Source organism: Polypterus senegalus, chromosome 6, assembly GCF_016835505.1.
Source record: "Polypterus senegalus isolate Bchr_013 chromosome 6, ASM1683550v1, whole genome shotgun sequence".
In the NCBI taxonomy this organism is placed as follows: domain Eukaryota; kingdom Metazoa; phylum Chordata; class Cladistia; order Polypteriformes; family Polypteridae; genus Polypterus; species Polypterus senegalus.
The window spans coordinates 37,919,218-37,933,015 of NC_053159.1; the positions used below are offsets into that span (position 1 = coordinate 37,919,218).

General features: G+C 35.8%; 1 protein-coding gene across 1 annotated transcript in view; it reads left to right on the forward strand.

Moving 5' to 3' along the window:
- The window catches only part of srm (spermidine synthase), a 35,092-nt gene extending 21,880 nt beyond the window's left edge, over positions 1 to 13,212 (forward strand). The window contains exons 5-8 of the mRNA XM_039755858.1: positions 889 to 972; positions 2,126 to 2,271; positions 11,456 to 11,578; positions 12,409 to 13,212. Coding sequence (XP_039611792.1) covers positions 889 to 972; positions 2,126 to 2,271; positions 11,456 to 11,578; positions 12,409 to 12,426 — 371 coding nt within the window. The 3' untranslated portion in view covers positions 12,427 to 13,212. The remainder of the gene's footprint in view (positions 1 to 888; positions 973 to 2,125; positions 2,272 to 11,455; positions 11,579 to 12,408) is intronic.
- The last annotated feature ends 586 nt before the right edge of the window (positions 13,213 to 13,798 follow it).

The window sequence follows — 13,798 nt, forward strand, 5'->3', positions numbered from 1 at the left end:
ATCACGACTTTTTTTCCTTTTGTTGTTCTAGATTGCAACTTATTTTTCTCTCTCAATTCCACATAACTTGCTGCTTTTCTTTTAATTAATGAGAGCAGTAGCTTGATTCATTGTGTACTGGACCTGGTTTTCCTGTTTTCAGTCTAAACACAGCCACTAAAGCTGCAGGGATAATATTCTTTGGACATGGAGCTGTGTGTTAAATTGAAACATTGGAAATAAAATGAAGGAGCAGCTGTGTCTTCATCTGGTTTCTTCCAATTTATATTTGGGCACATTTCTTAGGTTTTTGTGTCCTCTTCTCTAGCGGTCTGGCTAGTCATTTTTCAATTCCATCTTTTTAGGAGTAGAAGTTTGATGGGTGTGTCTTTTAGATGTATACTTTTCTTACACCTCTTTTGTGGTTTTGTTGCACTTTGTGCCTTGGCATAGAGAAAAACCATGAGTTACTCACATTTCTTCATCCATAAAACTGTGTGCTACAAAAGGTCTACAGACCTCCCGTTAAGCAAGATCATCTGACTCAAGCTAGGCCATTCACTGTTAAGGCCAAGTTTGAAGAACTGTACAAATGTGGGTAATCTATATGGTGAAGTAGATGTTTCTAGTTGACCTTGAATTTTGTAGTCTCAGTAACACTTATAATACCAAATGTACCCATGATGTCTGTAAATATGCCAAGGCTATTTTGTATTTCAGGTAAATATAATTGTGTTTTTTTTTTTTTTTAATTTATTTATAGAAAGTTTACAAAGAATGGTAATTTAAGCATATGCCTTGCAGCCCTTTGAATTTTAGATAATTGGCTTTTAATTTTTACAACCTTGTTGTCCTACTTGTTAAAAGCTGCAAATAATTCTTTACCTTTTTCACCATGGTGCATTACAGGTCCTGCTGAGAGTCTGTTTAAAGAGTCATATTATCAGCTTATGAAGACCGCACTTCGAGATGGAGGAATTCTTTGTTGTCAAGGTGTGCTTTCATTTTTTCCTAAAAGTACAGTGCAAATTTAAGGGAGCGGACTGAGGGCTATACTGTAGTAAAGCTGATTTTAATTGACCTCTTGTGTTTTGTCTGGTATGTTTGACATTCCCTTCAAGTGTTACATTAGAAGTGAAAGATAAGGGTAGATTTCTCTGCCCTTGATATTGATTTTATTAATTCAGAGTTTAAAATGAGAGTACAATATTACTAGAAGGCCAACAAAAATGTCACATGTAAGGCTTAATGCCATTTTCTGAGGGGCTAAGTAATCCTGCTGTCCCCTGTATGACCTGATTGCTCCTTATTCACTGTGTGATTTAATGTCAAATTGACTGCACCTAGCCAGAGCTGATTGGTCCATGTGATGTCTTTTCTGAGCCTTGTTGAATATAAAGATTCTCTAAATCATTGTAACGTCTAGTGAGCATATTTTTAACACTTAAGTAGAACCACTTTTTTGTGCATCTGCAAAAGGAAAGCGATAAAGTCTATAAAGAAAGAAAATAAGATTTGAAACAAAGTCTAAAGCATCTAGGTACATAATTGCATTGTTTATCTACCAGTTATTTTCTTCTATATAGTATTTCTTTTTTTTATTTTCAAATTTACTTCTAAAATACTGTTATTAAACAACGAACATTTGTAGTAGTAGAAATTTATTCTGACTTGTGTTTGTATTCTTTATTGTTTGCACTTGTACTGGCAGATGTATATTTTAAAGAATTACAAAGAAAAAAATGTAAAAAGCATAACACGAGTCCTGCACTCTAAAGAAAAGTGACAATGTGGCATTAATCATTCTAATTTTGTATGCATGTTTATCATAGCATTTTGGTACCCATGCCATAGTCTTCTATGCGATTGATTAAAAAATTGTATTAGATTAAAAAATGTTTACTTGGAATTTGTGTTTGCCTATTAAAAAGTGAATTGCTTTTTATTTAGAGTAAGAAAAATTGTGATAGTCGTTCTAAGAAAATAGGTTCTGGAATGTTAATTCATACTACTCAGGCTCACTGCACAAAACATTTAAAGACTGTCACTATCTTCGATAATGAGGTGGATTTCTGTAGCTCTGTCGTTGCTTGTTATGTGAATTTTGATGTCAAGTTATCTTACTTTCTTTTGGGAAATGCATTAGGTGAATGCCAGTGGCTCCACTTGGACCTCATCAAGGAAATGAGAACATTCTGCAAATCTCTTTTCCCTGTTGTTGACTATGCATACTGCACTATTCCAACATACCCCAGCGGTCAGATAGGTTTCATGCTTTGCAGTAAAAATCCGGTAAGTAACGTGTGTTTCGTAGGTACTACAACATGTAGACTCCTCATTTCAGGTACTACCTGGCATGCATCCTGATAGTGATTCCCTGGCATACTCCCTAGAGTATGTTCATATGGCCAGAATGCAGGATAGTTATTCCTGGCTTGAGGGGCTGGCCAATTTTTTAAAATTATTTTTGTAGCCAATTTTTATAGTACTTCTAACCTTAGTTACATACAACTGACCAAAAACTTTCTAGGATTTCTAAAAAGCAAAGCAGATAAAAATTGTTAATTGCCACACTTAGATAATGTTTTGTGGTGTAAAAATGTCCCCAAAAGTCACTTTAACCTCTAAGGTTATTTTTGTATTGGTGGACAAGTTAATACTGGTAATGCCTGAATGTATCCCCTCTGATTTAAATGCACAACCCAAATTACTCACCTGTGTGACATCCACTCATCACTTGTATCTCAGAAACATAAAATATAGCAGAGGCTGATGATCTCAAGCTTCAACACTTTACCAGAGTTTAGAGGAACACCTATATTCTTCAGCTCTCTCATCTGTACCCCTAACAGAGCTGCAAAATTCTAATAGAAAAAGCACAGCTCACACCTGAACAAACATATAGACATACTCCAACAAGGCTAGATCACTACCTTTGATATACGCAAACAAATAACAAATCACAACATTAGAATTACCAAAGCCTATGAAAAACTCGTAATCCCGGCCCACCTTAAATCCTTTCGCATCTCTCCATCAGCAGCTTTTGTTTTGTAAATGTGTTGATAAGCGCAAGCAGCCTACTACACCATCCTCCCTCTGCTACAGAAATGGCAAAAATAGTTCTCCCAGCTGAAGCCTTGTTTATCTGTTGCAGTGGAATATGCTTCAAAACCTTGTGCTGCTGCCAATCAGTTGCTGACGAATGTTACTGGCTGATTCAGTGATTCTGCTAGCAACAGTATTTGCAGACAAATCTATGCCTTCACACAGTTTTTTTGTCCAGACAAGTAATTTCACATGCCTTTATAAACCAGTCTTTTATGAATTGGCCTTTACTGAACAGCTGCGAAGATTTTGCTATTATGTTACAGAGGACACAACTCACTTTTACAGAATATTTGCTTGACTTACTAACATTCGAGAAAAAGGTTTGCTGTTTTGTAATTGATGCTTCCAGTCACTGAACCTTTTCCTCAGGCAGTTTGCCAGACAATGCACCACACTGTTCTTAATGCTATATTTTGTAATGTCGACACATATTGTATTCCTTAAACACAGAGAGAAACTGCAAAGAAACAAAACACTAGGCTCTGTCTCAAACCTCCGCAACAAAATATAAATCTTCCCATTTATCCTGGAATATTCGTTTTTTGTCAGCAATCTTGAGCTTTTTCGATGACGAAGGTGAAGTTAATGACTTTAATCAACAAGGAGGCATACAATTAACAGCAAGAACTATACAAAGTAATTTCCAAATGTTGTTTATGTTTAACTGACATCACTGGAAATAAAAGTAACAACACCAAATGTTGAGGTAAGTAAGAGGAATGGTATTTTAATTCTGATCATCAGACTGGAAACAGTATTTTGAGGAAAATGCTGCAAAGTAAAATTGATTTTAGTGGTAGATTTTGGCAGATCCAAGTAAGTCGTCCCAGACTGCCGATAGTTGCCTCAGGGGCTGTATGCGGCCCTCAGGCTACGTGTTTAAGACCCCTGTTCTAAGCAAATACACACTGGTTAGTTTACCTGAGCTTAAGCATAACATTCTTTTTTTTTTTTTTAAATTATATGTTTTTCCCTGAGTTCTCTGTAATAACATATTTACTTGCATCACAGAATTTAATACTGTGTTAAAAATAAAATTGTTTTTATTTCCTTCAAATTATTTAGCTGATAGTTCAGAAGAATAACCAATCAAGCTGACCCCTTTTCTACAGTTACCTTGTAAAAATTGTACTTTGCTCACTCGCCCTTCAAGCATTTGACTTTATTCAGCTTCTACTATTACATCTTCTCCCTCCTACCCTTGGATTGTAAAGCAAAATGTGAATACACATCTACTGTAGCTCGTATTGTAGAGAGGATACCTGGATTCAACTAGAAAGCATTAGAGATATAGGCTTAATATTGGGTTTGTGTTATATACCCGCAATGCAGACCATAGTTTCAATGAGCAACTTTTTAAAAATGTTAACCTCTGTAAACTTGCTTTTTTAACCTTACAAACATTTCATCACAAAAGCAAGAGTTTGACACAATCAACAACTATTTTAACACAGGATTTTAAAACATCATCAAGAGGTGTCTAGATTTAATATTTTATAATAAACTCAGGGGATAGATTGAACCATTAGGCTCTTATGACCACAATGTAATACATTTTGCAGTGTTTTGGCAGAGTGAATATGCAAAAACATATCCTGTCAAGTTTAACTTTAGCAGCCATATTTCGGGCAGATGTGGTAAAATCTAAAAGGTGACTAATTAGGACAGTTGGTTGTGGAGACAGCAGTGGAGCAGGTTTAAAAATGTTTTACATATAAAATGGGAAAATTTATTCCAAAATGTATTACATTACTGTGTTTGTTGTGATACTTTATATAAACATGCAGTAGAACCTCTGGTCACGAACATTTCTGAACACATACAAATCGGGTTTTTTTGCATCTGTTCACGACCACACGCTCTGGTGGCAAAAACACTGGCAGCCAGTTTCCCTTCCAGTTCAAGTGCGCCAATGATTTACATTCTCTGTTTCCCATTTTCTTTTGTTTGCGTAACAAAGCAGCTGATGTTGCAAAAGGAGTTACAATGTTAACCAAGCAGAGGCCTCAAGTGCTGGAAGAGGTGGAGAAACTGTTTCTAGTGTGGTTAAACGAGAAGCAACTTGCAAGGGATAGCATAAGCGAAGCTATCATATGTGAGAAAGCCAGGAAGATTCATGGTGATTTGCTGAAAAAAAATCCTTCAAGTGGCGAAGGTGAGGAATTTACAGCCAGTAGAGGATGGTTTGAAAAGTTTCGCAAGAGAAGTGGCATTTAATTTTTTTCCCTGTGCTTAAAACTTTTTTTAAAAAAAAAAGTGTTTACAGCGAGCGGTTCGTAAGGGTCTAGCACAAACTCTTACAATTTTAGTTTTCTCTGTTCTTCAAGGTTTTCTCAGTGTTATTTAATGTTTTTACATTTAGTTTGCACTGAGCATTCTATGGTATAATTAACTATTTTTGTGCTTAAAAAACTTACAAATATATATATTTACATACAGTTTTTATGGTCTGGAACGGATTAATTGTATTTACATACAATCTTATGAGGAAATTATCTTTATTTTTGTTTAAATCTTTGTTATACAAGCTGTCACTCTCTAACCCTATTCGGAAGTGATTAGTTTTATACCAGGAAATACATAAAGTAGTAATTACGGGGGCCCTCGATAATTTTTAAAGTTTATTCGGACAAGATTATTTTTTACATCAGACGGTTACAGACAATGCTTTACTCTGAACCCTCATTTCCCAATTCCCTTTAGTTAATGCGTGCATATTGTCAGTTCAGACCACATTTTCTGTGTGTAAATTGTGTGTGGGTGTGTGCCAATGAACCTCTGAGGTAATATAGCACCCCCAGTTATTCATTGTGCACAGTTAAGAATTACACAGACCATTCTTTTTTTTTATTTCAGGCACTGGGTAAAGTAATTATTACTGGAGGACTTCTAATTTTAGTCCCATTCGAATTGGTCAGTTGACAGAATTTTCGTGATCTGTCGATTTCACATGGGACTAGTTTAACCAGGAGTTATTTTTATGGACTTTTTAAAGAAGGCAAAAGATTCTAGATTTTACTAAGATGTGAACGGACAGTCTGAAAAGTTACTGACATGAGCAAATTGGACGGGACTAAAGTTAATGAAGCCCTCTAGTAAAAATTACTTCATCTTCTCTTGGTGTAAAACTAGTTCTGTTGGAATAGGGATTATGATGTGCTGCACTCTTATGGCCTTTCCTTTTGGCAAGTAATTTATATTAAACAAATAAAAGGCGAGATGTAAATTTAAAGAATGTTTTCCTTGTTGCTGTTGGCTTATACTTATGTCAAAGCAACCTTCCTAAGGGACTGAAGTTGACATGCTTTCTCAGAAAGCTTTCCACAAGGAAAACTCTAAATGCCACACTCCTTATTGTCCATATTTTATAATATATGGACATATTCTTTATAAATGAATAGTAGATAATGTGTTCTTAATGTCATAACCATGTGTGATGACAAGGTCCTTGTAATTAGATATCAATATTGAAGATATTTTCTTTTATAGCTGTTGACATTTAACAATGTCATTTTTGGCCCAACACTAGTGAATTGCATCAGAAAAACCATGTACAAAATAAAAAAATATACAAACAGTGAAATAGCAAATGCTGTGAACTTGTGGGGTTTTTTTTTTGAGTTTTTACGTGTGAAGAAATTGATAAATTCTGGGACTGCAAAGCAGTAACTTAGTAATGCTGCTTGGAGTAGAAAGGCTGAAGTAAAAAAAAAAAATACTGGGACTGAATAATCTATAGTATTGCCAGCACATATATAAATCCTTGACGTGTATTTTTCAAAAATCATTGAACGCTGAGGAAATTGCTAATGATTGGAATCTAGCAAATGTCCTGTTATATTACAAGGGTGATCAGGCAGATCTTTATAACTGCAGGGCATTAAGCTTAACATGCATCATGGTTAAACTAATGGATGGTGATGATAAAGAAAAGATTGAACATCACATGGCAAGAGCAGGTGTATTAATGAACAGTCAATATGTGATTTAGATGGGTTAGTTTTGTTTTACTAATTTTCTGGAATTCTTTGAGGAAAAGACAAAAATATATTCTTGGGTTAGGAGTTTGATATTGTTTATCTTAATTTAAAAAAGGATTTGATAAAGTACTTCATGAAAGGCTGGGCATCACACCAAAAGAAGTGGGCATTTAGAACATAGTGTGTAGATGGGTGCACAATTGGCTGAAACACATGAAGCAAGGGGTGATGGTGCAAGAAACCTTATGAAAATTAAGTGATGTTAAAAGCGGTTTCTCTCGGGGATCAGTGCTGGGTGTACTGTCCTGTTAAATATATTTTAATGATACAGTTAAGAATATAAATAACAAACTGATTGTTTGTAGGTGATACTACCTAGGTGAACTAGGTGGAGTGGCAGATAACAAGAACAACATTTATTGATATAGGACATTTTTTTGTGAATGGTATAGCTCAAAGTGCTTTACAAGATGAGGATGGAAAGTTTATATGAAACAAAATAAAGATTAGGCAATAATAAGTAACAAAGAATAAGGTAAGGTCAGATGGCCAGGAGGACAGAAAAAGCAGAACAAAAACTCCAGATGGGCCAGAGGAAGCAAAATAAACAATCTGCAGGGGTTCCAAGGCCAACAGACTGCCCCCCTGCCCACCCATTGGGCATTGTACCTAATGTAAATTATCTAAATCAGTCCTTATGGCTTTTAGGCTTCACATAAAAGAATTTGATGATGGTGTTATAGGAGATGCATGGTGCTTTGAACAGAAAATCAGAAAAAGAACAGCAGAGAATAGTAGGAATTAGTATGGAATGCGGAGCCTAGATGAAAATAATAATTCAGTGCACATGTAGCTTAACAGAGATACGCTATAAGAAAGCCATGTTAAAATAATAAGATAAGCTGACCTAATTGAAGTATGTAAATCGAAAAGAGCAGTGGACTCAGGATAGATCCTTATGGAACAGCATATGGAATATCACGTTTAATTAAACTACTTACAGTGCATCAATTCTCAATTTTTTTATTTTTTAATAAATTTGCAAAAACCTCAAGTAAACTTTTTTCATGTTGTCATTATGGGGTGTTGTGTGTAGAATTCTGAGGAAAAAAATGAATTTAATCCATTTTGGAGTAAGGCTGTAACATAAAATGTGGAAAAAGTGATGCGCTGTGAATACTTTCTGGATGCACTGTATAATTACCACAAGTAACAAAGAATTTTTTACCTGTTAAGTAAGACTCAAACCAATTTAAGACGTTGCCAGAGAGGCCCACCCGCTGACTAAGGTGATTTATAAGAATATTGTGATCAGTGGTATCAAATGCTGCACTTGGATTTAGAAGGATGAGAACAGATAAATGGCCTCTGTCCTCATTTTGTCCACAAGTCATCTAATCTAGAGTTAATCAAATCATTTAGAAGAGACTTGGATAGAATAGAAGCTTGGACAGATATTTTGCAAATGAAGTTTAATGTACTGCAAGTAAATTTTAAGAAATTTGAATACACAAGTGGAAGGTCTACAACTTGAAAGTGCATCTTATGAGAGGGAACTAAGAGTTGCTGTGGACTTGTCACTGTGTATATCTAGACAGTATATAGAAGAGGGCTAATGAGATGTTGGGTTATATAGCATGAAGCGTAGAGTACGTAGAGCAAGTCTTTGTTTTTCTACTGTAAAATTAAACATTCTAAGTAGTTATGAAGTGTTTTAAATTTTAAGTAGACCTACATTTAAAAAGAAATATCTATTTAACAGACTCTGAGATGTTCATCCTTGATGGATGTATTATTTTGCAAGAATTTTGGTCATGGCTATGCATGTAGGACTACACTTACAGTATGACTTAGAAGCAAAACCTTTTCATTTAGTAACACCCATAAGTGACATCTGTGAATTATATTTAATGCATAAGCATGAAAGAACATGGCATAGCCATATCCCACTATCCACATAACCACTCCAACATTTTAATGGCAGGTTTTGTCTTAAACAGGAAAATCCAGCTTGTCCGCTTCACTAGGTATTTGTTCTAATGTGATAGAGGCATTTTTCCTTGGAAAACTGCTGCAGGTGTTTAGTGTTAACTGTTGGTTGAGTTATGCATGTGCACAAGATGCTTGAATTGTGATCTTTTTATCACCTTGAACATATTTATTCCAAATACAAGGGCAATTGTGAAATAATCACCAGGAAAAATTGCAGTGATATACATTGTCTTGTACAGTGATATACAATGTAAAAATATTCAGCCACCCAAAACTCTTCTTTGTGCTAGCACTTATCCTGCAGTTGCTTGGGGTCTTTTTTGGCATGCCAGCCTCCACTTGTTTATATTGAGGTTATCTTCAGGGGCAACATCCACTTGCCATGTGTCCTTTTTCAGGTGGTCCACCCTTCGTTTAGCCTTGTGGCTGTTCTCCTCTTGGACTATGACAAAGTGCCATCTCTGTCACTTTTTGGTAGTTGCTGCTCACCACATGTACATACAATTAAAGGATGGCTTCACGGATTTTCTCAATGATAGGCACCACTCCCGTGATTATTCCCACATTGTTGTTCATGAAGTGATCTGGCCTTGTTTGGCCAAGAGTCCAGCGGATCATTTTCATCTCCATGACATGGAGAGCTTGTTCATGGTTGCAGGACATTTCTTTCCATACAAGGCCACTAGGCACATGACAGCCTTTTAGATATTTCAACTTCATATAGATCGTCATCTTTCGTTCACAGAGCACTCCAGTGACTTGGTGTCAAATCAGACATGCAATGTTGACTTGTGGTCTGCCATTATGGATAGAGTCGCCATCGGAGCAGACAAGTGCCCAGGTACTTAAAATGAGTGGCCTTGTTAAGTGGTTAGCCATCAATGCTGGTAGTTCCATCTGTTTGTGGCCCATATTCTGTTTTCTTGATGTTCAGCTGCAGGCCATTTTCATGTAGCTGCATCTTCCACTGCTGTGCTTAGGACCGCAGTTCACATTATATTTCTTTTATAAGTAGGACATTGTCAGGATAGTGTCTGGATGTCTGCAAAGTCTGTATCCATGCATAGAATGAAAAGCGAAGCCAAGAAAGATGATCCTTGATTATAGTCAACTTGAATAGCGAATGGAGGCAGCTATTTTAAAAAAAAAACCAAAAAAAAAAAAAACCAGGAATTCGGAGAAGGCAGGTCTCTACACACTGCCATTAAAAAAAAGATCAAGAGCTACTTGATGATACCTGAGACGGACAGTAATGTAAATTTACTTGAGTGGTGGAAAACACAAGAAGTACATTTCTTCAAATTGGGGAAACTTGCAAAAAAGTACCTGTGCATCCCTGCATCAAGCAGCCCTTCCGAGACGGCTTTCAGCACCAGAAGAAATGTTGTAACATGTGACTATGCTGCTCTGAAGCCAGATGCTGTGGATTGACTGATTTTTCTGTCACACACTTGAAGTTTCCTTAGTAGAATTTTATAATTGTTTTATTTTTTTCTGATATCTTTGTGCAATATTAGACAGAACTTGAAGTTAGTAATTTTTTTAAAAATGTTACAAGTTTGGTTTTTTGTATCTTTGTGCAATATATGACAGAACCTGTTTACAAATTTCTTTAACACTAGAATTACCAGAGCCTACGAAAAAACTCGTAATTCTGTCCCACCTTAAATTGCTTCTTAAATCCCTTCACACCTCTCCGCTAGTGTCCTTTGTCCTCTAAATGTGCTGTGATAAAGAGAAGCTAGAAGCAGCTGGCTATTCCATCCCCCCACCAATTTAGAACGTGCACGAACTTCTCCCAGCTCATGCCTTGATCGAGTATCTGGGAGTGAAGTGGAGTTTTAGAGTGGAAATAATAGATTGTTATTTGGAACACACGCATTTCATGTCTGTTCCGTTTCTACAGTAATCTGTGTACACACATTGTTAAAACAGAAACGTTTTTTATATTCTAGTAGCTGATGACAAAATGTAGACATAAACTATATAATGTATGAAGCCCGAAGTCCAAATATCAAAGAAACTTTTTCACAAGAGGTACAAATATAACATAATAATTGCGCTTTTATTCAAAAATATAACTGCAGAAACAAAAAGCTGCCTTAACATGCGACATTGACACCTGACACCCATTTATTGTAACTACCTCTGTGGTGCAATAGAATCAGTTCCCGCCTGGGAATCAAAAGGTCACGAGTTCGATCTTGCACCACTCCGTTTTGAGAAGTAAACTGCTCCTAGTCTTACTATTTTAGATTAAAAGCATTTCTTTACAAATTTCCAGTAACTAAACAAATATGAATTATTAAAATTTTACTAAAGTTTGTTGTATTGCCAATGGCTGTAGCATCTGCAGAATTTCACAAAATGATAATTTTCTTTGGTTGCATTAGGAAACCAACTTTCGCCAACCTGAGAGACAGCTAACATCCGAGGAGGTCGAGAGCATGAACCTTAAATACTACAATTCAGAGATTCACAAAGCTGCATTTGTTCTACCAGAGTTTGCTAGAAAGGTAATTCACATGTTGCCAAGGTCCTTTCATATAATGTTTTTTTTTTTTATTTGAATAGGCAATTTATGCTACCAGCGTAAAGCCATGGAAGTTGTGTGTTGTGGTGGCTTTGGATGTACACAAAGTTGCAGTTGCTTTATTTTATTTTGCATCTATCATAATGAACACCATACATTTTATAACACTTCCAAACAAGTGGAGCAGTGGTTACTTCTGCTGCATGGATCTGAAATTCTGGGTTTGAATCTCACTAATGGTTGTTGTTCATAAGCAATTTGCATGTTCCCCTCATTTCTTCATGGGTTTTTCTTTGAATACCCCAGTTTTCCTTCCACATCCCCAGAGTACATGTACAGTAGGTTAGGTTAATTGGTGTATCTAAATTGGCCCCAGTGTAAATGTATATGTGAGTATAAGTGATCCCTGCACTGGACTTGGCAACCTGTTCATTGCTGGTTCCTGCTTTGTGCCCATTACTATCAGGAATTTCTTTGTTCACCACTACCTTACCTTTAATTGAATCAATAGGTTTAAGAATGCAACTGTACTGTATGTTACCACAGAAGTCTTGCTGGAAATCGCCAGAAGGAAATTTGTCCTTCCTTGTCCAGCTCCTTAGCCACTTGGCCACTCTACAAATATGTTTTTTTTGGGGTTTGAAGGTTAACACTGCATTGATTTTATGATTATACTTTTGTTCATATGTGTCTTGGTTTTATGATGTCAAATTTTAGTAGATTAACTTTATGTTCCATGTGTTAAGTTACTTCTCTTTTGTAACACACAAAGTGTAGGGAAAATATTGATAGCCTTTGTTTGTTTATTTGAAGGTGCTGAGTGAAGCCTAGACCTGTGTGAAGGCAGCCTTTTGGAAGATAACAGAAGAAATGCGGTTATTGAGCCCGCTTTTCCATCTCTGCTGACGGAACTGTGGTCAGAGAGGGGCAAGAAGGGGACAGATATGGTCATTTTTCCCTTCATGGATTAGACTGCTTATGTTCTGTTTGGAAAGTTTCCAGTTCCTTGTGAAACCTTGTTTTTCCTTTCCTCCCTTTTTTTTTTAAATTTTTAATTTTGGCATTTTATATTCACAAGTCATTTTTTTACCCAATGTTTCCAGATGACTTTTATGTTGATTTCTGAATATAGCAAGCATTGTTCCTCAGTTTGCATATAGTCAGACACCTATCTGTCCAGGCAGGCCAGTTCTTTGACCTTTTTTTTTTTTTTTTAAATCAAAATTGGAATGTTGTTACAAAATGTTGTTTCCTCAAAAAGATTTGTGTTTGGACTAAGAGACGTCCATGGCACAGATGAGAGCACACTGATTTTTGAGGAGTTTGTGCATATGTTATGATCTATTCCAGAGGACTGACTTGAAATTATTCTCACATGTGTAGCGGAAGATGCTCAGGTTCCAGAAATGAACAAACCAGTTTTTAAAGGGAAGTGTTTTAATGTTGCCTTTTAAATTTGTTCTGTTTTTCTGAAACACTACCTTTCATTCTATTTGAGCATACAGTATATATGGAGAAACTACTTTCTCGAACATCTCAGAATGGCCCTATTTCCATCTGCGTGGCCTACTTGTGAATTTCTGCATTTAATAAAGCTGAATTTAAGACTATTATGAAGGAGCCCAGGGTCCTGTTTTTCTTGCTTCACAGTCAAAGCACATTATTTTGTATATAACTTAGGAGGTGGGTTAGGGACTCACTTCTTGGTGGTACAAAATTCATCACTAGGGTGGAGTAACTGCTCTGTAGAGTCTAAGATGTTGGTATTTAAGTTGGTAGCATGACATACATTCTAGAAATTACTGGCAATTTGCAGAAAATCTAAGTTTAACTAATAAACCTCTCCTCTCTGAGGCCCACACATACCCTGCCTCACAGAAAAGTTAACCTAATCATAAAAAATTGGAGAAATCTATGGTAATGTTTCAAGTTTAATACTTATAAAGGAACAGAAGCATTGTAGTTTGCGTTCCACCTACACTACATTCTTTTAAAAAATCTTTATCTTCTTTATATTTTGTATAAAATAAAAAAAAAAATATGAAGAATAATGAAATACTATGTGATATCAAAAATGGTGTATTACTATAAAATGATCTCATCATAAATTGTTCTAAAAAGGTTAAGGTATTGTTCAGTCTTTACTTATTGTGCAGTATGATGCCCATATATTTTATATTGTTATTAAGCTTTCGGACAATTA